At 38.4% G+C, this 27,891-nt stretch overlaps 1 protein-coding gene across 1 annotated transcript in view; it reads left to right on the forward strand.

The window, feature by feature from the left end:
• TOP1 (DNA topoisomerase I) overlaps nt 1-27,891 on the forward strand; it is a 98,749-nt gene that overhangs the window by 38,172 nt on the left and 32,686 nt on the right. The window contains exons 4-9 of the mRNA XM_063101068.1: nt 8,008-8,131; nt 11,053-11,108; nt 13,551-13,646; nt 14,628-14,703; nt 17,942-18,048; nt 24,635-24,750. Of these exons, the coding sequence (XP_062957138.1) occupies nt 8,008-8,131; nt 11,053-11,108; nt 13,551-13,646; nt 14,628-14,703; nt 17,942-18,048; nt 24,635-24,750 (575 nt within the window). The remainder of the gene's footprint in view (nt 1-8,007; nt 8,132-11,052; nt 11,109-13,550; nt 13,647-14,627; nt 14,704-17,941; nt 18,049-24,634; nt 24,751-27,891) is intronic.

The following is a 27,891-nucleotide window of genomic DNA, read 5'->3' on the forward strand; positions in this document are numbered from 1 at the left end:
AGTTTTTTTGTAGAGGCTTTAGGCTGTTCGATATATAGGATCATGTCATCGGCAAACAGGGACAGTTTGACTTCATCTTTTCCAATCTGGATGCCCTTTATTTCCTTCTCTTCTCTGATTGCTCTGGCTAGTACTTCCAACACTATGTTGAATAGGAGTGGTGAGAGTGGGCAGGCATCCTTGTCTAGTTCCTGTTCTTAAAGGAAAAGCTTTCAGCTTTTCCCCATTCAGGATGATATTGGTAATGGGTTTATCATATATGGCTTTAATTATGTTGAGATACTTTCCATCTGTACCTAACTTATAGAGGGTCTTTGTCATGAATGAGTGTTGAATTTTATCAAATGCTTTTTCAGCATCTATAGAGATGATCATATGGTCCTTGTGTTTGAGTTTATTAATGTGGTGTATCACATTTATTGATTTGCGTATGTTGAACCTACCTTGCATCCCTGGGATGAATCCCACTTGATCATGGTGAATGATTTTACATATGTGTTGCTGTATTCTGTTTGCTAGTATTTTAGTGAGGATTTTTGCATCTATATTCATCAAGGATATCAGCCTGTAGTTTTCTTTTTTGGTTATATCTTTACCTGGTTTTGGCATCAGGATGATGTTTGCTTCATTGAATGTTTTGGGAGATTTGCGTCTGTTTCAATCTTTTGGAATAGTTTGTAAAGAATCGGTGTCAATTCCTCTTTGAATGTTTGGTAAAATTCTGCTGTGAATCCATCTGGTCCTGGGCTTTTCTTTGTTGGGAGCCTTCTGATAACAGCTTCAATCTCCTTTATTGTTACTGGTCTTTTCAGATTTTCTACGTCTTCATGGCTTAGTTTTGGGAGCTTCTGTGTGTCCAGAAATTTATCCATTTCCTCCAGATTTTCAAATTTGTTGGCGTATAGTTGTTTATAGTAGTCTCGAATGATTTCCTTGTATTTCAGATGAATCAGTTGTAATATCACCTTTTTCATTTCTAATATTTGTTATTTGAATCTTCTCTCTTCTTTTTTTTGTTAGCCATGCTAATGGTTTGTCAATTTTATTTATCTTTTCAAAAAACCAACTTTTTGATTCATCTATCTTTTGTATTGTTTTTTTGGTTTCAATTTCATTCAGTTCTGCTCTGATCTTAATGACTTCTTTACGTCTGCTAACTTTAGGTTTGGATTGTTCTTGTTTTTCTAGATCTTTAAGGTGAAGTGTTAGGTTGTTCACTTGCCATCTTTCCATTCTTCTGAGGTGAGCATTTAATGCAAAAAATTTCCCCCTTAATACTGCTTTTGCAGTATTCCACAGGTTTTGGTATGATGTATCATTATTTTCATTAGTTTCAATAAATTTTTTGATTTTCTGCTTGATTTCTTCTTGGACCCATATGTCATTAAGTAGAATGCTGTTTAATTTCCATGTGTTTGTATAGTTTCCAGAATTTCGTTTGTTATTGATTTCTAGTTTTAATCCATTGTGGTCTGAGAAAATACATGGGATAATTCAAATTTTTTTGAATTTGTTGAGACTTGATTTGGGACCTAATATGTGATCTATCCTGGAGAATGATCCATGTGCTGATGAGAAGAATGAATATTCTGAGGTTGTTGGATGGAATGTTCTGTAGATATCTGCCAAGTCCAATTGGTCTAGATTATTGTTTAGATCTTGTGTTTCTCTGCTGATTCTTTGCCTAGATGATCTGTCCAATATTGATAGTGGGGTGTTTAGGTCCCCTGCTATTATGGTATTAGTGTCTATTTCCTTCTTTAGGTCTAATAGAGTTTGTTTTATAAATCAGGCTGCTCCAGCATTGGGTGTGTACATATTTATGATTGTTATGTCTTCTTGATGGATCAGTCCCTTTATCATTATGTAGTGTCCCTCATTGTCTCTTTTTATGGTTTTTAGTTTAAAGTCTATTTTGTCAGATAAAAGAATAGCTACTCCAGCTCGTTTTTCTTTTCTGTTTGCATGGTAAATCTTTTTCCATCCTTTCACTCTTAGTCTATGTGAGTCTTTATGGGTGAGGTGGGTCTCTTGAAGGCAGCATATAGTTGGGTCCTCCTTTTTAATCCAGTCAGCCAGTCTGTGTCTTTTGATTGGGGAATTTAAGCCTTTTACATTAAGGGTTGTTATTGAAAAGTGTTGATTTATTCCTAGCATTTTATTGATTATTGTTTGGTTGTCTTAGGTGTCTTTTGTTCTTTGCTTTCTGATTTACTGTTTGTTTTCTGTATTTTTTGGTTCCTTGGGTTGTAGATAGCCTTTTTGTGTGTTTGTTTTCTCTACATGAATGCCATTTTTATTATACTAGTGGGTTTTGATTTTGGTGGGGTGGGTTATGGCTGTGGTAGTTATTTTTCAGGAAGCAAACCCAGTACTCCCTTGAGAATTTCTTGTAAGGGTGGTCGTGTGGTGGTGAACTCCCGCAGTTTTTGTTTGTCTGTGAAATATACTATTTGCCCTTCATTTCGGAAGGATAATCTTGCAGGGTAGAGTATTCTTGGCTGACAATCTCTGTCTTTTAGTATTTTGAATATATCATCCCATTCCTTTCTGGCTTTTAGGGTTTGTGATGAAAAGTCTGATGTTAGCCTGATTGGGGCTCCCTTATAGGTGACTTGACGCTTCTCTCTTGCAGCTTTTAAGATTCTCTCTTTGTGTTTGAGTTTTGCCAATTTGACTATAACATGTCTTGGAGAAGACCTTTTTGGGTTGAATACGTTTGGAGATCGTTGAGCTTCCTGGATCTGAAGATCTGTGATTTTTTCCAATACCTGGGAAGTTTTCTGCCATTATTTTGTTGAATATGTTTTCAATGCAATCTCCTTTTTCATCCCCTTTGGAATACCCATGACTTGGATATTTGAGCGCTTAAGGTTGCCTGATACCTCTCTCAGATTTTCTTCAATGCCTTTGATTCTTTTCTCTTTTTTTTTTTGTCTGCTTGTGTTATTTCAAACAGCCCATCTTCAAGTTCAGAGGTTCTCTCTTCAGCTTCCGCAAGCCTGCTGGTTAAACTCTGCATTGTGTTTTTTATTTCGCTGAATAACTTCTTCAGTTCGGCAGGTTCTGCTACATTTTTTTTCAGAACATTGATTTCCTTGTACATTTACTCTTTCAGGTCCTGTATACTTTTCCTCCTTTCATCATGATGTCTAGCTGAGTTTTCTTGTATCTCATTCAGTTTCCTTAGAATTATCACTTAAAATTCCTTGTCAGTCATTTCAAGGGCTTCTTGTTCTATAGGATCTAGAGCTTGAGAGTTCTTATCCTTTGTTGGTGTACTTTATTGATTTTTCGTATTTCTGGTATCTTTTTTTTTTATGTTTATTCATTGTGGCAGGGGGTTTCACAGTCCACAGGTTTGACACTATTGACTGACTAAGATGTTGCTGTGGTTGCCAATTTGGTATGGATACCTCAGTGACTGCTCAGTTGGCCACTGGTGCCTTGCGTATGTGGTTGCCTTGGGTCTTGGGCCTCTCCGGGGAGCCACCTCTCTGGTCAGCTTGGACTCTGCCGGGCTGCTGGATCACGGGGCAGTACCGCAGGGAGTGTGGTCTCGGCTGAGCTTCCACCCCCTGTGCTGGAGTTCTCCCTGTTCCGTGCGCTCTGGCCCGGGCTGCTGGGATGCGCCAAGGCACCACAGAGCGTGTGGTCTCTGCAGAGCTTCCCTTCCCCTGCAGGATGTCTCCCTGCTCTGTGCGTTCTAGGCCGGGCTTGGGATGGAGCTGGATGGCGTCGATGAAGCCTACCTTCTGCTGGATCCCATGGTGGCGGCCCCCCCACAGGGTGTGTGGACTCTACGTAGCTTCTATCTCCCTTGCTGGACGTCTCTGTGCTCCGTATGCATTGGGCCGGGCTGCTGGATTGTGCGGCAGCAGTGTGGTCCCCGTGGAGTTCCCGCCTCCCCTGCTATACGTCTCCCTTCTCTGAGCGCACTAGGCCAGGCTGGGAATGGAGCCGGGTGCCTGAGGTGAATCCTACCTGCTGGATCACGCAGTGGTGGCCCTACAGGGTGTGTGGTTTCTGTGGAGCCTCCGCGTCCCTTGCCGGATGTCTCCCCACTCTGTGCGCACTGGGCTGGGCTGGGAATGGAGCCGGGTGGTGGCGGTGAAGCCTATCTGCCGGATCGTGCTACAGTGGCCCCGCAGGGCATGTGGTCTCCGCGGAGCTTCTGCCTCCCCTGCTGGACGTCTCCCCGTTCCATATGCACTTGATGTTATGTTTTTATAGTTTAAATCGGTTGATTTGTGGGAGAGAGTGACGCTAGGGACCGTCTATTCTGCCATCTTGACCGGAAGTCGACACTTTAAGCTCTCTAAATATTAGTATGATGAAAGTTTCTGAGACTAGGAAGTCTAAAGTCCATCTGGAGAGGGTGACAGTGACCCAGGGGTCTCACATTGCAAGATGATGGAAGCAGAGAAAACGGAGGGAGAGAGAGCTACTGAAGTTTCTTCAATATTCAATCAGCTGTAGCCTTTTTGTGACTTTTATATATTGTGTATGGTAAAGTAGCAGGATCAGTATAAAGACAAGGGTAACATCTCTTAAACCAGGCAGTCAACATGTGAACATCTCTTCTGTACTGGTCAGTATTTCCATCATCTCACTACCAGTGTGAAAAGTGTAGCTCTTTAAGCGACCATGAAAGTCAAACTAGTCTCAAGCATTTTGGAAAAAGGCATACATGTTAGAAATTCCTGAATGATGAGTCAGCCTGATCAGTTCCTTTTCTACCAGTCACCAAACCCTGCTTCTTACTTTCATGGCACAGCCTTAGACATGCTTCTGTATCACAGGACTTTGTCCCCCAGTGCCTTTGCTACTTACTTCAGGTAGATATAAAAGACTGGCAGTGGGGCTTGCTATTTGCTAGGGGTTATGGATGAGGGGTTGGGCTCCTGACTGCTCTGCTTTTACTGGAGGCAGGGACAGGAAAAGAATTTGTCAAGTAGAAGTGATAAGAGCCTTAGGGCTCCATAAACCCACATTTCTAATAGTCATCAACAGTACAATATCTTATACTACAAGCTTTCCTTAACCCTGAGTCATTTGAGCTCAGGTAGTATAGAAATCCAAACCTGCTGTCTTATATCTAAACAGTTGGGAGTAGAGGAGAGTCTGTTTTCTTTGGAAAAAAATTAGGATGATAGTTTCATCCCATTCTGTTCTTTGTGATTAATTGTCACATACAAAGGGGCTTAACTACTCTAGCAGAAACTTTGAATTTCCTACATAGACTTCCCTCTGGTTAGCAGGCATTGACTTTTTTGGCTTTCCTGAAGTGGTCTGGGAACTGTCTATTGCCTTGTCATTTGTTGATTCCTTTTCCCTGATCTCTGTTTGGTGTGATAATGAACAGCAAAGCTGAAAATCGGAGGGCTCTTGTGGTATACTTATATAGGTGCCCATGATGTGATTGCCAGAAGGCCAGAAAGCCAGTTCTCTAGTGAAACAGACTAGTTTGCTTTCATTGAATTTCATGAGAATTGCTTTTATTGAGAAAGACAAGGGACAGGCCAGCCTGTGGCTCACTCGGGAGATTGTGGTGCTGATAACACCAAGGCCCCAGGTTCGGATCCCATATAGGGATGGCCTGTTAGCTCACTGGGTGAGCATGGTGCTGACAACACCAAGTCAAAGGTTAAGATCCCCTTACTGGTCATCTTTTTTTTTAAAGGAGAGAGAGAAAGACAAGGGAGGAGGGGAAGGTGGAACATACAGGAAGATGGGACATTCCCGAATGTAGATCCCTGAGTCAACTATTTGTAGTTTCAGGGGAAGACAGAAGGAGAAGCAATCCCAATGGTTTTATCCTTTTAGGAATCCAGGGTCTTTGTTCTAGAAGGTATCTGCTTGATGGTAAAATCATGACCTTAATGTATCAGATCTCAGTCGCCATGCATTTGTCTCTAATACCAGTCCACCTCAAGTAGTAGGCATCAATTTAGTGAAAATATAATGGTATCAATGTAGTAGAAGTTGCTCTGAACTTGGAGATGGAAATATTAAGATTAAATCCCAATTTTCCTTCTCTCTAACTGTATAACTTTGAGTAAGTCTTATAACCACTCTATCCTCTGTTTGTAAATCAGTATAAGGGGTTAATACAACCAACCTCACAGTGTTACAAGGATTGAATGAAATAATGTATGTGAAAACAATATAATGCTTGCTTAGAGAGTAGAGTTTTCTTTTTTCTCCCATACTTGGGCGGTGGCGGGGGGTGGGTAGTATATTCATCCATCAATATTACGGTTGCAGTTGTTCTCAGGTTTTTTGCTTTTAGGCAGAAACTTGTATAGATGACTATTAACCAAAACTACAGTGCTTTCATAATGGAATACTAAACTCAGACATTTTGGGGGTGATTTCAAAATCATGTGCCTATAGATTGCATAGTTGCAATCTCAGCAACCTTGCTATTTTGCCATTTATTCTACAGCTGGTGAAATTAATGAGAACTGGTAGAGGGTTAATGCAATCGAGAGCCTTTTTTTTTCTTTTTTTTTCTTTTCTTTACTTTCTTTCTTTTTTAAAAAAAAACTAATTACCATCGTTTGTTTTTCCCTTTTTGATCTTCTGTGTGGCCAAGTATCCCTTTAGAACAAACTTCATGGGATGAACATAGCCAAATGAGCTCACTGCTGGTAAAGTCTATTTTTCCTGTGCTGAAAGTGTTAAGTATGACATGCGAAATACAGTACATGGTGGGAAAGGCAAGAGCCAGTGCTGCCTATAGGGCCTAACTGTTCCTATCAGCTGGGGGTTTCTTTCAGCTGTCCTGCATTTTGGATGGACCCCTCCCACCCACACCCCCAATTCAGAGCACTTGAGTTTGAACTCCCTTTTGTTAACTGGTGGAATACGTTGGTAAGTGCAGTAACAAAGCTCCTTAACTGCCTGCCTCAGTGCACGCCTGAAGAAAAGTCATCCACATTGTTCTGCCACCTTAAAGCTACAGCTTGTGACTTTTACTTCTGGCCTCTCTACTTTAGTCTTTGTTCATGTGTATGTTTTTATGTAGTTGCAGTCATTTTATATACTTTTTTCCATCCGTGGCACACTTTCCATGTATATTTGTAGTACTCACAAATTATAGCATAATGTTACATAATTTTATGTATCACATTTTCTTCTCTTATTAATCATTTAGGTTGCATCCAGTTTCTTGATTTTTCTGTTTCTGTCTTTTGCTATTATGGGAAACACCAAAATGAACATATTTATATGCAATGTTATTTCCCTAAGAGAAATTTCCAGGAGTTAGATCCCGGGATAAGAAGGTATGAACATTTTAATGGCTCTTGCCCTGTAATGTCATATTGTGCTTTCCAAAAGAGCAGTGCCTTTTTATATTGCCACTAGTACAACCACACACCCCCTTAAGAAAGACTTTTTACCATTTAGCACAGAACATGCCCTTGCTTTTATTTGGGTCTTTCTTATTGTGAGGGAAGGACCAAGCAGGATTTATAAGCCCCATTTAGATATGACTAACTTTTCCTAGTAAAAGTTAAAAGGGAGACATCCACTGTGTTGAGCTGCTCACTCTACAAGGCCCTGGCACATCACATATATGTATGTGATATGTCTCAAGTAACAAATTGCATTTTTGGTAAGTTGGTTTTAACTCCCTTACATCAGATAGGAATGCTGAAGTTGGAGTTTTTATTATAGTTTTTTTGATGGCAGAATGTTGTACAAATATACTGGGGTGGCTGTATATTCTTAGTCACTTTTTAAAAATGTCCTGGTATGTTTAGAATAACTGTTTCTCTGTTTGGTTCCTTTGATCCTTTGCAAAAATAAAAACAAAAACATCAAACAAGATAAAGTTTGAAGTAGCTAAGAGCCTCTACTTGGCTGTCAGGAGTGTTTATTTAAGACAATCTAAGTTTCCATGGTTCATGTTATCTTAGGGTATCTTGTGCATTGATCATGTGAGATGAACCCTTGTGGTCCCTTCTGGGCTAATAACCCTTTGTGTCTTGTTTTTCACAGTGAACATAAAGATTCTGAAAAGAAACACAAAGAGAAGGAGAAAACCAAACACAAAGATGGAAGTTCAGAAAAGCATAAAGACAAACACAAAGACAGAGACAAGGAAAAACGAAAGGAGGAAAAGGTACAGAACTTTCTAGTGGGGGAGGGAGGGATGTAGGATGTACTTATATTTTGTACCATTTAAAGGCCTATAATGAAATAACCTTCACTGCATAGTAAGATTCCCTTGGCTTTGGAGTGGCATGGTCTCTGTCAGGAGACTTTAGAACCAGGCTTAGTCTTAAACTATGAAAACTAAGCCCTTTATTTACCACCATGTTTTTCACAGTAACATCTCTATCTATATTATAATCTTACTTTATATTGCCAATGGATGAATTGAAGATGTAGGGTTTCTAGAAATGTTGATTTTCTTTATTAGGGAAAATTAATTCTGTTTTGGGGAAAAGGCCTAATGCCTTGTTGGGCTTAATGTTCTTCCCGATTTAAAGATTTAAAGTTCTTCCTAAGTGAAAATTTGGTGATGCTGGTATCCTTTTATGTTTTTTTTTTTTTTTCCCTCTTCTCTATTTTATTTTATTATTTATTTATTTATTGAATCATAATTGATTATACATGTTTTTGGGATTCAGTGTTGACATATGTTGGTCAAATCAATATTACTAGTATGTTTATTGTTACAGATTGTACTTATTTTTTATGCCCCTTGTCCAATCTTTCCCTATCCCGCTCTCCCTCCCCACTCCCACCACCGATAACCCTAGATTTCTTTTCTCCCCTCTGAAGGAGTAATGGTTACCCTGCTGATTTGTTGCCTAGATGGTCTGTCCAATGCTGAAAGGTGTGTTCAGGTCCCCCAGTATTATCATAGAGCAGATGCTTCTTTCACTCTGGGATGTGCTTTGTGGAGAGAGACATCCTGTTCTTTTCTTTGATCTCTGCTGGTGATTCTCCTTGTGTCAATGCACTCCAGTGGCTGGTGGACCATCTGCATGGTGGTTGTGATATCTAGCCACTTTTGCTGCAGCCATGGTTACTGTGGTGGCTGTGGTGGTCCACCCACATGGAGGTGATGTTTTTGGCATGCTCCTTGGAGCTGGTGGTATGCCTGGTTGTGGGCATTCCACCAGTCCCCTGGCTCCATATCCCCGGCTCCCAGGTGGGGCCCCAAGGCACTGGCACTGTGCATGGTTGTGGGAGTTGGGGTCCAGTCCCCAGCTTCAAGCCTCAGGTCCCCTGGTGGCCCTGAGGCACTGGTAGTGTGCCTGGGCCGGAACTAATTTTTTGTCCTTTGCTTACTTCTAAAACGGGGGAGCTTCCTGTGGGAACCTGTACTTGAGCTGTGTGGTTGAGCTAAATTGCTGCTTTGCTGCTGTGTCCCTAGGGAAGACTTTTTGTGCAGCTCAGGGTTTAATGGTTAACCTTATAGGTACTTCCGGCTCTCTAGTGACCGGGTGCACCTAGGTTGTGTAGAAACTCTGATCTGGGCCTGAATCTTTTCATCAAACTGTACCCCATGCAATTCTGCATTCCCGACCATTCTCCTCTGAGTGGTCCTGCGCTGATTGGGGGGTGGGTTGGCTGTCCTTGCTGTATTCCAGTGTTCTCCTGGTGGGCCCCCACCACCTGTGCTCCAAACATTTCCCCTGGGATGGGCCCTGCACTGGTCCTTTGCGATGACTCACTGCCCTCTGAATGGCTCCCCTTTTTCAGCTGTTCTGGCTCCTCGCTCCTGTGTGGGTCCATGGTAACCCTATTAGTGGTCTTGCTGTCCTGGGGGCCAGCAAGGCCCTCTTCTCCCCTGCTGACTCCAAGCAACTCCATCCAATGGGCACAGCTGTGGCTTCTGCCAGCTCCTGCTCCATGCGCTCAGCAGTTTCAGCCTTAAAGCGGCTGCGTTCCGAAACGCTCTGAGCAGTTTTTTCTTTCTCTCATCGTGGCTTCTCCCCTTCATGAACTCCATAGGTCTTTCCTTTCTTCCCCTGAGCTCCAGTGGTCCCAGCTTGGCTGTTGTTACATTTTTATAGTTGTAAACTGGTTGATTTGTGGGAGAGAGTGACACTGAGGACTGTCTATTCCATCTTGACCGGAACTCCAGTTCCTTTGTGGTGTTTGGTTCCAGCATAACCAGTGCAAGCTTTCTCAAAATGGCTAGGCTCATCTGGCTGGGAGTGAATAGTACTATGTGTAGACTTTTTCAAAAAGACTTTTTTAAAAATTTATTTTTATTTACACATTTGTGGGACACAGAGTTGACTATCCTTATTTGCATATAGTATGTGATGACCAAAGTCAATATTATTAGCATGTTCATCATTACAAATTGTAATTACTTTACAAAAGATTCTTTTTATTTTAGTTTTTGAAAAAGTAATGTTGGTACTTGGTAAATTTAGACACTGTGAAATAGGGAATATGGCAAAGAAGACGTCTTCCTTTCACTCCTGACTCACTGTCCCCCATCTTTCCCTTCCCAGAGGCAGCCCTGTATCAATTATGTTTTTATCCTTCAGAGAGAGAGAGCACACACATGCCTGTGTGTGTGTGTTGTCCTCTTGTGTGTACATATAAAGATTTTTGAAAGACCTAGAGTTTCTGACAAGTTTAGAAAGTGGGAAGTTGAAGGAGAAGAGGGGGAAAGCGAGTATACTTTACTGAAATCAAGAAATAGTAGACTATTCCTTTTTGGTTTGTTTTTTGTTTGGTTTTGGGTTTTGTTTCCTTTTTGCACTGCCAATGGCAAATCTTTGAGTAATGGAACATATTTATTGCGGAAAGGGGACGTGCTATGATTTTAAGGTTAAAAGCCGTCATTTTGAAGGAAAACCTTTCTTAATCAGTTGGACAGTTTCACCCAGAAGAATGGTAAAAAACAAGTCTTGGAAAAGACCTTTAACAACTCACCTGTTTGGTTTTTCTAACAAGAGCCAGCCTGGGATGAAAATACCCTGCCCCAAGAGTTGATTCATATTCTCAAATAAAACAGAGTTTTTTTCAAAGTTCTTTCAGGGTACTAATCAGTTATCGTTGTTTATCTTTCAGATTAGAGCTTCTGGGGATGCAAAGATAAAGAAAGAGAAGGAAAATGGCTTCTCTAGGTAAGCCTCTGCTTCACTGGCTTCCCTTTCTCTCAGTGCCTAGCAGGCCAGTTGCTCATGTTGTAATGTTGTCTGAGCTTACCCAAAACACACTGACCTGGATACCTTGATGGTTCTCAGGAAGCCAGCAGTTTGACGACTTGATCGAAGCCTCTGTAGTGCTGTTTCTATAGTGCTGTTTAGTGAGACTGACCAACATATTTTCCAAAAGGTTATTTTGAGTAGAGAATTGACAGGAAGAGATTTTTTAAAATTTAGATATAATTTGCATACCATGAAATATGTCTTTTTAAACTGTATGGTTTATTGGTTTTTAGTATATTCACAAGGTTGTGCAACCTCTTCACTATCTAATTCCAGAACATTTTTATCACTCTAAAAAGAAACTCTACACTCAGTCAGTAGTTATTATGAAGTTTCCTAAAAATCACCTACTCTGAATTCTCCCTTAATAATATCGTGAGGCTCACATATAGATGCTTACTTGACCTTCATTTTAGGGATGGGTCTAAATGTAGGTAGAAATATGTTATCTCTTTTCTAGAAGGAGAGGAAAATGCAGACAATCTAGAGGTTACTTTTCCTGTACTGTTTTCGCCATTATGATTTTGTTTTCCTCATCTGCCTCAGCTTCCTAAAATAATCCTGAAGGTCCCTTCTAGTTTCAAAAAACTACACGTTTATGATCATATATTCTCACTTCACTGAATGACAGATAGATTTATTAGGAGTTGTTGGAAGGGTTTGCATTGTGGACTAGGACAAAGTGTTTTGAGAGTTTTGCCTCCTTGAAACTTTGAACTTGAAGTTTCATTTGATAAAAGTTTTGAAAATTGTGCCATGTACTCTGGGTCCTTTAGGTAAGGAGAGGGAAGTGCCCTCTTCAGTCATGTTTTATAACTGTTCTAGGAATGCAGAATAATAAAATTCAGAAAGCTTTAGGGCTGCAAGCTGCCATAGGAATTCTGATTTCTTAGATAAAGTGACTGAGGGCACAGGATGGCTAATCTCTGCCAAAAGACCACCTAGGACTTTTACTAAACTAATACTAAGATATGAATAGACTCTGGACTTGGTATATAGTCATGGGTTCATTTTCAGACTTTTTTGGGTTAAGTTAGGAACACACCCTTCAGGTAGTTGTCTCTATGTTCATTTTGCTGGATGGCTTGCTAGCTCGTGTGTGTGTCTTTGTAGAGAATTCAGATGCTTCACTGGAACACAATTTTCTGGTAAATTGTTTTAGAACTCCTTCCTTCAGGCATGGTAATAACCCTTTCCATATGTTTTTAACTTCACCCGTGACAATCCTAGGATCTAGCATTTACTTAACTAGTTGGTTAAATTTCTTTCCTTCTGTACCCTTGGGGCTATGTAATTGGGGGAAAAGAGGAACAGCTGTAGAAGTTGGCATTTGGGGAGCATGCTAAAATAAGGAGAGCTAATCTCTTTAAACATTGAAATTCTTTTGCAATCAAGGGGATCCAGTATGCTTTTGGAGGGAGCTGCATTTTCTTCTCTTGAAACCCTGTGAATATACTTTGCAGCTGAGTCTGGATGCTTATATCCTTGGACTACTTCACAGATGGTGGCTTCCCTGAACTGAGTTAGGGTAGTGAGGCTCTAAAGAGATGTTCCAGGCCAGGAAGCATCCCAAGGCTGTTGGTGATTGCTGGTACCTGTGGTTTATTGTTTTTACTTGTTCCTTCTCCTTTTTAGTTCAAGGTAGTTGTTTAACAGGATCGTCTTTATATTCAAAAGGCAAAATCTTAACAAAAATAGTGGTGAGGCACTCTTCTGTGTATAAACTAAGTAAACCTAAGGTGGAAGTTGAACAATGAATTGATTTGGCTTAGAATGACTTCAGTTTGTTTTGGGTCTCTTGTTTTAGCACATGCTCTTTTTTTGTTGTAACTTTGTCAGCTTGGTTGTTTTTCCAGGTAACTGGATATACATGTACATTATTGCCAGATTTTTACAACTTTAAGGGACCACGTTTGGGAGATAAATTTTTATTCTGTTCCTTGTAAAAGTTATATTTTAGCTTTTGGAGAACTATAAAGACCAGTTTAGATCATTTGTGAGGTCAGATATACAGTAGCTCTCATGCAAGGCAAGAAAACAATTTAGGTTTATTCCTGTGGGTGTCTGGGTTGTGCTGGAAAAAGTAGCTCATATAGTGGAAAAGAATACTGACTTGCCATAAGGGGTCCTGATCACAAATCCTTATATTTCTAGTTCATCTATAAAATAAAAACAAAACTACTTCATAGGGTTGTAGTGAGAATTAAGTGGGAAGAAGTGCTCATGGAAAATCTTTGTAATGTATACACTGTTATCCTTGTATTAGCTTCTTTTCAGTAAGGTGATGTATCCCAACTTTGTATTATGTGTATAATGTAGATGTTCTAACTCAGTGACTAGCAATTTTTTTCTCTCTAGTCCACCACGAATTAAAGATGAACCTGAAGATGATGGCTATTTTGCTCCTCCTAAAGAGGATATAAAGCCATTAAAGCGACCTCGAGATGAGGATGAGTGAGTATTTCTTAATATTTTGACTTTTGAAAACTAAAGGGAGTTTTCTAAAGAATAAATGTATGTTTCTAAAATATACAGAGAAAGTGCATTGTGGGCTTTTATTCATTTGGAATTTGTGATTAATGGACTGGGTGACTGATTTCGCTTTGAATTATGAGAAGTGGGCTTTTGCTAAGCAAATAAGAAGTATATCTGAGGCTTTCATGGAGAATATATAAATTTAAGATTTTTTCTTATTAAAAAGTCAATGTATATTTATTGTAGAAATTTTAAGTATTGCAGAGTTCATGAAAAATAGTTAAATTATTTAAGTTACTTTAAGTTTATCATCACCTACCACAGGTAAGTTAAAGCAGTTTCTCCTAGGATCTGTGCCTATCAATACATTCTAAGTGAAGTTTCAGTATATAGAAATAATAAAACTGCTCTTACTTAAAAACAGTTATTTGAGGCTTACAAGATAATTGAGGCTTTCCCAGATAATTAGTGAGATTAAATTCTATTTGTTATTTTCAGTCTTGTATATATTATGTTCCAGTAATCCACAATGGATTTATGGTAGAAAGTGGGTGGAAAGGGAGAAGGGAAATAGTGAACTCATATTTATATTCATTTAATACAGTATTTCTTTCCTCCTCTTTCAGTGAGTTACTGCTATGTGATAGCCATTGTGCTATACATTTGGTTCTCAGACTTTCATCTTACAATGGTGTCTCTTTCTGTGTGTATCCCTCTATCCCACTTCACTTTCAGGCCTGCATGTAGTATAAGTTGTTTTTTTTTTGTTCTATATAGGGTCCTAACTATCGGTCCTTGGTCTGGCCTCCTTTACTTTCTCCACTTCTGTTACTCTTGACCTAAGAATAACAGCAGCCATACCTGCTATTGAGGCTTCCAAGAGTTTGGAGATCCTAATTCTACGGGTGAGAACTCCTGAGTCAATTATATTAACTGCATATTCTTGTTCCTTTTTTCTAGTGCTGATTATAAACCTAAGAAAATTAAAACAGAAGATATCAAGAAGGAGAAGAAACGAAAACTAGAAGAGGAGGAGGTTAGTAAAAAGACTTAAGCCCTTTGGGGCTTGAGTTTAGAAGTGGGAGTTTTCCGTAAAACAACTTTTAAAGGTAAATGAGTTTTAAGAATTTATTGGTTTGTTGTAGTAAAATTAGAAAAAAAATTGCACACAAGTAGTGGCTGTGGCACTATTCTAAGATCTCTTAGAGCCTCCAAAGTGTCTTAACCACAACAAGCAGTGATTCTACTCTCTTACCCTTCCTGGGTGTCTACCCTTAGTTATGCTGCCAACTAACATTCTTAGAGAAACTATGCTGTCTTCATATATACAGGGGAAGTGTTAACAAGAAACCACATTTTGGCTTATAACCCTGAAGAATTTTCCCTACAAATTGTTTTAGTGGTCTTATTAACAAAAACACGCTCGTCACTCATTTTGAGTCACTATTCCCTGTTTAAAGTCCTTTAAAGGGTGCCCCTTGGACGTAGTATGAAACCCAAGCTCTTTACCCCCACTCCTCCTTATCTGGCCCCTTCATCTTGTGTCTCTTCTGTAGCTCACCTTGTTTTAGCCACACTGGCCTCCTTTGTTTCTTTTCCATACCAAATTCTTTTGTGTTTTAGAGCTTTAAGTAGCACATGCTGTTCCCTCAGTCTGGAACACACATGCTCTTCTTCCCTTCTTTCTTCTTTCAAATCTCAGTTCAATTTAAGTATTTTTCTAGGTGTTCTATTTGATGCTTGTGGTAGATTTTAAAATACAGTACTATGGTTCCTCCTTTTGACACTTTCAATGTCTTGCACTAAAAAGTTGTTAGCAAGTAATTCAAGAAAAGATGGCAGAAATTCACAGGTGTCTTAAACTTGCACTTTCCTAAGAGAAGGAGTTGAGTACGTTCTTAGCTCTTATGCTTCATTTGAGGTTAGCCATTATTGTAGGGCTAAATTGGTATACAAGTGTAAAGTGGATACCTTGAAGTACCAATAGAAAAGATTGTGATAGTAAGGGTGCAGTGAGTCTTAAGAATGTAATCTACCATAGTAGTAGTAAGAATAATATTAATAATCATAGTTAAGTGTAAAATAGGTGCTTACTATGTGCCAGGCACTATTCTACATGCTGTGTGTATGTGTGTGTGTGTATGTGTGTGTGTATCATTTCATTTCATTCTTACAACAACTCTTTAAGAGAGACATATCCCTACTATTATCTCCATTTTACAGATGCAGAAACAGAGGTGTAGAGAGATTTAATCATTTGTTTGAGGTCACACAGCTACTAAGTGGTAAAGCCAGAATTTGATCTCATGCAATCTGATTGTAGAGCCAGCACACTAAATACCATGTTATCTTGCCTCCTATGGGACTTTACTGATCCTTTAACTCCACAAGAAGGGAGAAGAAAGATCTTTAATGAAATCATTAAGAATATTAATGAGTTAGGTGAACCACAGAGAGATGACCAGATCCTAAATTTAGAATATTTTAGTTTTTCTGACAACTAGTCTATTGTTGGCAGAAGTTCAAGTTAATGAGAGCCAACTCAAGGAATTGAGAGTGAAATGTTGAGTAGTGGTTATGGTAGCCAGTCACTTCACTTTCATGTAGATAAACAGTACAGACTAGTCAAAAAATAAATGTAAAGCTTGAACTCTCTTGTTTTTATGTAAAATAATACTGTTTCTCTGAATTTGTTATACCAAAAAAAAAAAGAACAGTTGACTTTATTTTATATTCTCCTGTTTAACTGCCCTCCCCCTATAGGGGGGAAAATGCAGGCTGAAAGACTGAATTAATACACAGTGTTATTGTGGCAGGGACCCCAGATGGCAAAATCTGTCATTAAACCTCACTCTCCAGCTATGGTTATTTTTGTTTCTGGGAATTGTTCTGAGGTCTCTCAGTGACTGATTAGCCCAATTTGAGGCTTTAAAACATACAATATAGCCAGTAGTTTCCTGATTGGACTTTCTGCATGCCTCTTCAGAAGCTGTTCAGAGAATGTCTGAACTGAAAAAACGTTTCGCTTTCTTGTATGTTTCAGCCTAAATAGTAAACATTATCTGAATTAATGTGATCCTCTAGTACCTTTTCCTCCCAAACATAAATGTTTTTTATATTCTTCATGCCTGTTTTAAAATGTATGGTACTTAGGCTTTCCCCTTCCTCCGACCCTAAAGGTCCTTTGCTTATAGACTTTGAGTTTATTTCTGTCTTGATTGCCATCCTATCATGTCATCCTAGAATGTTTATCTATTCCAGTCATTCCCATGAGTCACATTCTGTTATTTTCCTCATAAAGTTAGGTTTTCATCATGGTCAATAACACCTATATGACCTTGATCAAGTGACAAAACCTGTTTTTCAAAGTTTCCTTGATTATAACTGGAAGAGGTCAAACTAAACTGTCTATACAGTTCTTTCCAGCTCTGCCATTTTGTAATTGGTTTTAAGATGGTTCAAAACCACATTTCATTGCTATAAAATGAAATATAAAACTTGTTGAATAAAGACATAACTTAAATGTTGAATAGGTAGGACAAAGGAAAATCTTCTTCAAAAGAGTTTAGATTCTGTTAAATGGGACCTCCACCTGGTAAATGTCACATTTTTTCTGAGTGTATGTATGTTTTGAGATTTATCCCCCTGCATGGTTGAATTGCACTTCTTTAGGTTAGATGGTCTTTTAATATGTAGCTCATTTGCTTTGACAGTTCAAAGACGAGCCATAAAAAAATAACACTGTAGGCATTGGTAATCATTTTAGGCCCCCCCAATACTTGCTTACTACTTCATGACTGTACATACAAGCAGCAGTGATAGAAAATATTTTCCACTAAATCAGGAATCTCCTTTCAAATTGAATACTAAATATCTAATGCAAAGCCTCCTATACCCATTATTCGATTGTATTAGAAGAGGTTTAAAGATGAGTAGATTTTAAAATAAGTGAGGGAAATAACACTGGGATTGCTCTTTATAGCAATGTTTTCCTAACCTCCCCGGGGGTTAAAAAAATATATAGTTTTCTAGGCTCTTCTTCTATAGAATGAGTGTTTTTTAACTACTTCCTCGAGCAATCATTTGTTGGGGAGTTTTGGGAAAGTACCAGCAATTTTTTTTATCTGTCTGTCAAATGAGAGGATTGGAGCTAAGATCCTCTCCAGTTCTAATAGTCTATGATTACAGTTTTTCTTTCTAATGGCTCCCCAAAACTACCTCCAGAAGTGTGATCTATCGTTATTCAAGTGCTTTCTCACCATGTTTCTTCATAGGATGGTAAATTGAAAAAACCCAAGAATAAAGATAAAGATAAAAAAGTTCCTGAGCCAGATAACAAGAAAAAGAAGCCAAAGAAAGAAGAAGAACAGAAGTGGAAATGGTAACAAATCACCACTGGGTTAAAATGTCAGCTCTCTTATTGTATAACCTAATCAAGAGTGTTGAGTTGTTATAATTAACAGCCTGATTTTTGGGGGGTCGGGGGGTACTTAAATGAATCTTTCTAAAACAAGATTTTGAAATAAGTTTTTCAAGTCCTAGTGAAATCATTAACTTTCTCTAAACCTTTTGGGTCTCAAAACTAGTTCTACCCTATTGAACTGAATGGACTTTAGAAGTAGACCTATATTTACATAAGAATTTAGCATATGAACAAAATGCAAACACATTTACAGTGATAGATTAAGGATAGATTATTCTATAAATCATGTTGGGAAGACTTATTTGTTAAAACAACAACAAAAGAAATCTCCACAAGAAAACTTGGGTGAATATTTTTATAACTGTAGAACAGTGAAGATCTTTTGAAGCAAGATGCAACCAGAGCTGTAAGGAAAGGATTTATAAATTTGATATATCAAAATTGAAATTTTCTATATGGCAAACAGAAAACTTCATGCCATTAAAAAAAAATCCTAATGGAAAATAATTGCAATAAAAAGGGCTAATTCCTAATATGAAAAAACCTCTTTTATTTTTTTATTTTATTTATTTATTTTTTTTAAATGACCAGTAAGAGGATCTTAACCCTTGACTTGGTGTTGTCAGCACCACTCGCTCCCAAGTGAGCAAACCGGCCATCCCTATATAGGGATCTGAACCTGTGGCCTTGGTGTTCCCAAGTGAGCCACGGCCTGGCCCTTGAAAAAAGCTCTTTTAAAACAAATTATGAAAGGAACAGTCTAATAGAAAAGTGAAAAACAGGCAGTTCATTAAAGAAAATAAGGAGTTAATAAACATCTTAAAATGTGACCAACCTCATAAGTAATCAAAGATGCAAAGCAAAATAACAAATGATATATCTTTGTGTTTAATGCCTCTCAGATTGGGAAGATTAATGAGTAAAAATATCTAGGATTGTGACTATGAGAAGAAAGGTATTCTCCTGCATGGGAGTGAAGATTCAGACAGCTTTTATAGAGAACAGTTTAGTAATAACAAGTTACTTTTGAGAAGTGTGTTTAGATGAGGAACTTTTATTTTCTACTTTTGATGTTTAGAATTTTAAAATAAGTATGTATTTTTTAATTCTTGTTTTTCTTAATATTTTATATTGTTCAACTACTATACCAGTAATACATGATTTGTATTTATGCTGAAAAAATTCAAATGATCGTGAGGTTTATGAGTTAGAAAGAAAATGGAAGTCCCCTTTACCTCTGTTTCTCCTATTCCCATATTCCTTCCAGCCTTGGGGTAACCACTATTCACAGATTGATGAGTGGCCTTTCAGACCCATTTGTATGCATTTTATAATTTAGAATAGTGATGTCCCCAGCACCTCTGAGGAAAGGGGAAAGATCCATGGCCAGGGAGGTAGCAAAGAGGAGCAGAGCCACAGTAGCAGAAATATTGCCTCACATTAACAATTGTGTGATTGGCATGTTGGTGTAACATCATGAGGTTAAAAGGGAAGTATAGAAAAAAAGACCATAGGGCAGAGGCATCCTGAGCCTTTCCAGAAGCCATAGTCAGAAAACAAAAGAACATATTGTTCTCTTTTCCTCACTTCTATTTCATTTTTTCTTTGGAACTAATCAGAGGTTTTAAGTGATCTTTCCCAGAGTATGCTCATAGAGTTTTGAGATGTTTTTATGACATTTAATAAAGTGATTTTTAAAAATAAAGTGATTGTGTAAATTATGGATTATTATTGGGAGTCATGAGAATGGTGAGTTAGTAATTCATCAGTCTGTTACATCTCTCAGGGTTCCGTGGTGGGGTGTTTAATAAATACTTGTTGGATGAACAAATTAATTTCCTTGTCATCAGGAACTCCTTGCTGTTTCCCCTCCTCCTATGAAGTTTTGGCTCTTGTTGGGCCCAAGGCAGATGTGCTCTTAATGTGGTAGAGACTTGCATGTGTAGAATTAGGTGCCCTTGAAGAGTCTAGTAGCTTAATTTTGCTTTTGTGGTTGAAATCCTTATCAGTGTTACCACAATTAATTCTAAGACACCATGACTTTTAGTTTTTATTCTTGTTTTGGCTTAAAGGGGAACTGGCTAGTCTTTAATTAAAGATGTTTGGCGTGGGGGTGAGCAGTCCTTGATACAGCTTCTATGCATGCTTTTTTCAAGTCTGATTGTCAAACTTTGCACATTCTTGCTGAGCACAGTGCTTGATGGCACAATGTAAGTTTTTAGAAGTAAAGAATAGGAGTGGACTTAACTGATCGCTACAGGCTACCTACTGTACTCTGAAGTCAGTGGTCCTAGTCCTCAGTGACTGCCACTGACAGCCTAGTCAGGGAACTTACATGGCAGATATTCTTTTTTTTACTATTCCACTTGCTATACCTGTAAAAGAATTACATACTTTACTAGCTTGGCGAACGTGCAGATATTTTGCTTCCCTCCAGTCTTCAGACATGTTTATCCTGATGGAAAAAAATACAGCTTACTCTGATCCTCATCTCCCTTTCTTTGGTTATTGTGGGGATGGGAAAATGGTCCAGGTCCCGCTGGGTTTCTTTGCTGTACCACATTTTCCCCATAGAAACAGTGGTACAAGTGGTGACAGTATGCTCAGGCTCATCCATGAAAACCTATTTATTCTAGATGTCTCTATTTTTAAATGTTGTTCATTGTAGCTGTATAGGTTTTAGCTCTGTGTTGGGTTAAGCGGACTTTTAAGTCAGGGCTGACCTGTTTGAATATAAGTCACAAGTTAATTCTGAACAGATAGGTCTTCACAAAAAAGACTTAGAAACTGGAAGGGTTATTGCTGGTCTTAGGTGTGACTTTAAGTGGAGTTTTGAATCCTTTAGCAAAAGTAAAATGTCTTAAGGAGTTAGGACTCTACAATGTCATAAGGAATTAATGTTGAAAAACCAGGACTCATGAATACAATCAATTATAGTGATAAGAAATGTATGGAATATAGATTATTGACATTCTACTCAAACCAGAGAAACTGCTCTTAATCCCAGAGATTAGCTTCCAAAAAGCTGTAGTATATGACCTGTATTCCTAAGTTTTTTAAAATGACATATGAATTTTACAGTGTACTGTGAGGTGTGTGTTAACTCTAAGGGAACTTGATTTCAAACAGCATGTGGAATTTCCTTTCCTGTCTTACACACATTCCTACCACTTTTCTACCTTCACCTTTCCAAGCAAATTTTATTGTCAAATTGATACTTGAATTTGTAAGTCAAACTGCCAGAAAAAAGTAATTTTCATGACTAAATACATGTTTTTTAAAATCGTGGGTAGAATATAAGCACTGATGGGGGCAGTGACTAAAGGGCCAACATTGTATGTTTTTATACATACAGTAATAGCTGTCAATCCAGTAACATAAGTTTATTGGAGGACTTGTTCTGTCTTTCTGTTTATTTTTTCTTTTCTCTTTTTTTGGTGGCTGGCCCATATAGGAATCTAACCCTGGACCGTGGTGTTATCAGCACCATGCTCTAACCAACTGAGCTAACCAGCCAACCTCCTATCATTCTCTTAAACTGAGGTTTAATGTTGAGTGATTCACTGAATCTCTTCATTTGCTTAAATGGTAAACTTGCTGTGGGTCCTCAAGATAAACATGTTGAAATAGGAGGAATTGTAAAAATAGTTTGGAATCTTAATTTGAAAATACTAGAGTTGATGAGAAGAATGGGATCAAGTCCAGGATAAGGGAAAACATGGCTTTTGCATCCCCTCACAGTTCCTCTGTGACTGCTGCAGGTAGGCTCCTTGTAAATGTTCTCATATATATACATACAGATGCATTTTCTCTGATTGGGAGAGTAATAGACTAAGGTTGGGTGGGGTTCCTGCATCCATGTCTTTCTGTGTCAATGACTAGTTGAGAGATGCTGCCAATTTCATATCTGTAAAGTGGCAGGTTGGTTATTGAGGATCTTCAATGCTCCTTCCAGATCTAAGATTTTATTAAATCTTGACTTTGTTTCTTTTTTAATTGTGGTAAAATACACATAACATAAAATTTACTATCTTAACCGTTTTTAAATGTACAGTTCAGTGGTATTAAGTACATTCTTATTGTTGTGCAATCACCACCACTACCATCCGTCTCCAGAATACCTCATCTTGCAAAACAAAAACTCTGTGCCCATTAAACAGTAACTCCCCACTCTCCTTGTCCCTTCAGTCCCTGGTAACCACCATTCTACTTTCTGTCTCTGAATTTGACTACTTTAGGTACCGCATATAAGTGGAATCATGTAGTATTTGTCCTTTCGTGACTCGCTTATTTCACTTAACAAGATGTCCTCAAGATTCAGTCGTGTTATTGCATGTGTCAGAATTTCCTTCCTTTTTAAGGCTGAATAATATTCCATTATATGTATATACCACTTTTTGTTTATCCATTCATCTGTACACGTACACTTGGGTTGTTTTTGCCTTTTGGCTGTTGTGAAGAGTGCTGTTATGAACATTCCTGTACAGGTATTTGTTTGTATTGGTATATATAGGAATGGAATTGCTGGGTCATATGATAATTCTGTGTTTCACTTTTTAAGGAACCCCCATACTGTCTGTTTTCCCCAGTGGCATTATATTCTGTACTGTACTATTTTACATTCTCACCAGGAGTACCTAAAGGTTCTAGCTTCTCCACACCCTTACTAGCACTTATTTTTTGTTTTATTGCCATCCTAATGGGTGTGAGTAGTATCTCATTGTGGTTTTGATTTGCAATTCCTCAGTGATTAGTGATGTTTAGCATCCTTTCAGGCACTTACTGACCCATTTGTATATCTTTCTTTGGATAAATGTCTATTCAAGTCCTTTGCCCACTTTTTAATTGGGTTTGTTTTTTTGTTTAGTTGTAGGAGTTCGTGATATATTCTGGATATTAACCCCTTATCAGATATATGATTTGCAAATATTTTTTCCTATTCCATGAATTGCCTTTTACTCTCTTGAATGTGTCCTTTGATGCACAGAATTTTTGAAGTTTAATGAAGTCCTATTTATTTATATATTTGGCCTGTACTTTGGTATCATATCCAAGAAATCATTGCCAAATCCGGTGTCATGAAGCCTTTTCCCTATGTTTTTTTCCTAAGAGTTTTATATTTTTGCTCTTATATTTAGGTCTTTGATTCGTTTTGAATTAATTTTTGTATATAGTATAAGGGAAGGGCCCAATTTCATTCTTTTGCCAACACTGTTGTTGAAAAGACTGTCCTTTCCCCATTGAATGGTCTTAAGGACCCTTGCTGAAAATCATTTGACCATATATGTTGACTTTGGTTTTACAGTAATGCTATTGCTACAGTACGGTTTGATACATGTAATTTTTATTTCATATTCCTGAATTTTGTTTAACATATTGGACTTAGAAGGCAATAGGAATTAATGGAAGTAATAGAATATGGATAATTGGCCTTCGGAAGGATTTCATAGAACTGTAGGTCTTTTCATGCTAAGGTAGAAATAGTGAAGATTAAAATCTGTGAAGTTTTAAAATATTCTACTTGTAAGACAACTGGCTAATTCCTTTTTTTTTTTTTTTTTAATGTGGGAGTGGTGAGAAGGTCTGTCTATTCCAGAGAAAAAGAATTTTGAGACCTATGAACCAATTGCAATACGTGATCCTTAATTCAATCCTGATCTATACATTTTAGATATAATTGGGAAGTTTTTCCTACAGATTATTAGAATGATACTAGGAAACTATTAATTTTGTCAAATGTGATGATGGTATTTACTACAGGTTTGTGGGAGAATATTACTATTTTTATAGTGACTCTTGCTGAAATATTTAGTGGTGAAGTATCAGACCTGCAATTAACTTTGAAATGGTTCAGCCAAAATTGGAAATTCAGCAAAATGTTAACAATTGTTTTATATAAGTGGGGTGGGTATGTGGTGTTCATTGTATCATTCATTGTTTTGCTGTGTGTTTGACTGTTTTTTAAATAAAAAGGTTTTGAAAAAGTTGTTTCCACTAGGCTTTTAGATTCACTGTTAGATAGTTCTAGATAACCCATGAGTATCTTAAACTCATTATGCCCCAATTAAACTATTATTTCCTGGCCTTCTTGTTCTCATTATGTACTTTCTCATAGGGTTGTTTCCCCCTCTACCTTCACTTGGCATCTCCACTTCCAGGAGGTCTTTTCCTACATATCAACAGCATAAATAATACCTCTGTCATGGATCCCATTGTGGTATACTGTTATAGCATTGTGGTAAAATGACTGTTTTCTTTTTCATATCACCCACTTGTTACTGAACTCCTTGAGTGATAGATCTTATAACTGAACTGTTGAAATGTATTTTACTTCATTCACCAGAGTATTTCATCATACTTGTGAGTGTTGGCTTTTTCAAAGTTAAAGGCACTGGTTATTTTGATCCAGACCTTGAATGTGGGGCCCAGAGTCATTCCAGAGCACCAATCAATTGAGCAGATAATTATTTTGGCCTTATAATTTGACGATCTCCGTATTAGGCAAAGCAATCACTTAAATGAGGTTGTGCCTTGTCTTTTAAAGGTGGGAAGAAGAGCGCTATCCTGAAGGCATCAAGTGGAAATTCCTAGAACATAAAGGTCCAGTATTTGCTCCACCATATGAGCCTCTTCCAGAGAGTGTCAAGTTTTACTATGATGGTGAGTTGTTCCAAGGTTGTCTGATTCTGGGCCAAGAAAAGAGTCCGCTGCTATTTAGGGATAGAAAATGAGGAAGGATCTAGTGCTGGATAATCCTTTTTGTTTATTTCATTTTGTTTCACTGTCATTGTGTGGTTTTGGGGAAGTGACATCAGGTATTAACTCTTAAAGGTCCATTTGTTGCTAAAAAAAAAAGTGCCACAGGAAAGGGGCTGTTAATGTTTTATCCACATAGTCCAAAAAAGATCCATTTATATAGCTCACAGCACATGATCCGTAAGCTAAATGTTTTTATCTGAACTTCATGTCTAGGGAGCTACTCTTTGCAAGTTACTAAAAAAGCCTCACTTGAGTGGTCGTATTTTATTTTAGTGATATAACACAATCTGATAAGCTACTGCTCATCACTAGAAATAGTACTAGTATTTGGTTGCAGATCAATTAGTCTGCCATCAACCTCTAGGTAGGGTTAGCAGATGTTCTGTCACTCACCCTATATAGTGTAACACTATGCCTTTGATACATGTGCAGTGAAGTCTGCTAAACTGCTTTAAAGAAATGCCTCTAAAGAAATGTCTCCTGAACTCTCAGAATTGTCCATTAACTATCATCAGTATTTCTGTCCTTGAGTTGAAGGATTTGAGAGTAGCCTTTGACACACTCCTTCTTTAAGGATGTAGCAGTTATATAGATGGTAATGCTAAGCTGATTTCCCTCATTTCAGGAGTTCTAGCCAGAAATGGCTATGGGATTATTCTCAAACCCTTACATGCTTATGATTCACCATAGTGGATCTGTATGAGGTGGGATCAGGTCTTTCTGAGCCAAATGGTCTATTGACCAAACTTTGAGAAATATTGGGCAGGAGAACTTCTGGAAAGCATCATCGGTTAACACTCAGAGTTCTAGTGCATCTCTCTTCCCACCAGCAGTGGCCTCAGGGCCCCAGATGCTTATAGATCTAAGTAGTAGTTTATACTGAAGGGCTGGGGCTGCAAGTAAAGAAAGTGCCAAACTTGGGCAGCTGGAATTTGTTTAAAACTATGTACTTGTTGAATATGCCTCTGTTTTGATACCAAGACCCAGTAGTGGATGGTACTACTGACTTAATCCCTGATCTTGGGGAGTTAGCAGCTACAGGAACCCATAGTCTCAATGGCAAATCCTTGTATCAGATAAACATTTTGACCTGTGTTGACCAGAGAGCATAAGACAGAATTCTTTCAGCCCTAACACTGGGTCATTCCTGGAGACTCGTAAGTATGGCTCACAGCCAAAACTCCTGATTAAGAGAGCAGGCCTAGGACCTTGAAGAGGACCATCATAAAAGTACGGGTATTCTGTAGCCCTAATATGGGCTCACCAGGAACTTTAGAAAGCTTAATTGGTAAAGCCTCATTTTGAGGTTCAAAATGATTAAAAAGAAAGCTAGATTTTCTAGTCTTGGGGTTTCTCTTACTTTTCAAGATGGGAAGCTAAGGCCTGGATCAGTCCACCGGTCGACACAGTCCGTCCCCCTCTCCCCCCTTCCAATTCTTGTTCAGTCCTTCTTTATAGGAACTCCAGCTCCAGGCCTCTAGCATTTTCTCAGTTGGTCTTCCCTGTGGAATTTCTTCCCTTTGATGTGGGAATTGCCACTCTGCAGTAAGTCAAGAAGTATTTGACTTATTAGTCCAAACTGATACTGTAAGTGCTGCCTACTCTCTGGGGAGGAGAATTCTCAGACTCCTTTAGAACCTGCCAGGGAGGTGGGGCATGGGCTGGTTGAAGCAGTGAATTGCTGCCTCTGCTAAGGGACCATCAGTTTTCAGCTCTGACTCAGCAATTTCCTTTTCCTGGAGCTCGGCCTTTTCCACAAAGTGTTGTCATTGCCAGGAACCTTCAAGTCTTCCTCCCACCCCTCTGCTGTAGGGAGCTGTCATTTCATCTTTTGACAGCCCATCTAAAATAGGAGGAATCACAGTTGCTTCCTCTCTGGGGACAGAATTCAGTAAAATAGGCCAAAGAGTCTTGCTCTTTTTTGTTTTTCTTCAAATACTGTTAATACTGAGTTTATGCCAGACCTGAGAACAGTTTATATTTTTTCTCACCATTTATTTTATTAGTTACTAAATTTTTTCTCTTTATATGACATGTTACAGTTTTACTGGCAACTCTGGTTCTGACCTGAGTAGGAAGTTCTGAAGAACAGGAAACCTTTCAATCCTGTCTTCCTCAGTGTCTTACACCGCAGAAATTTGGGGCTTTGAGAGAGGGAAGCTGCGCCACCTGTTGGCCTTTTAAGTTACGGTTACCAAGCAGGTTCTTTCTGTCTGTTGTGACAGTTTCAATTTTGTGCTACACTTTCCTATATCCCTACAATCAGGGATTCCCAACCATCATAAGATGAAATGTCTTCTGAATTTTGAAATTAGTGGATTTCAGGTTAAGTTTTAATTTTCTATAATGAATTTGAAAACCCTTTCTGAATTGTTATCTATGTAATAGTAAGACAATGGAATTATATTTAACCTCATTTTAAGTATAGCCATATGCTATTATTATAGCATGGATTAGTTCCAGATAGTGTTGTAAAGTTGGATTTTCAAGAAAAAATGGAAATTGGCCCTAAGGGTTCAAAAAAAAGTACTCTATTTGAAAAGTAAATTAAACTCCCAAGTACATTTCTTTTACTGCTTTATTAACAGATTAAGGTACACAAAATCCCTAGGCCCATCGTCAAATTTTCTTTACTAGTTAGCAGCTTTCATTGTGACACATCAAGGTTCCTTTTCTTTTACATAAGCCCTTGCGTACTGCTAGTAACCCCAGCCATCCCTTGTGCTGTGCATAAATCCAGTTTCCCTGAAGAGGCAGTCTCATAGTACCTGTGTTCCAGAGCAGTGCATCACAAACTTGAGTGTGTATGAGTCTTGTTAAAATGCAGTTTCTGATTCAGTAGGTCTAGGGCGGGGCCTGAGATTCTTTATTTCTAACAAACTTCCACATGCCAATGATGGTTGCTGGTCTGTGAACCACACTTGGAATAGCACAGTTTTAGAGGAAGTTCTTACTTAGGCTTTTCATATGGGAAATCTGGGCTTGCCTGCTGTGGATATATATTTTTATTCATATTCTACCCACCTAACTTTGAAGAAGAAA

Source organism: Cynocephalus volans, chromosome 1 (assembly GCF_027409185.1).
Source record: "Cynocephalus volans isolate mCynVol1 chromosome 1, mCynVol1.pri, whole genome shotgun sequence".
NCBI lineage: Eukaryota > Metazoa > Chordata > Mammalia > Dermoptera > Cynocephalidae > Cynocephalus > Cynocephalus volans.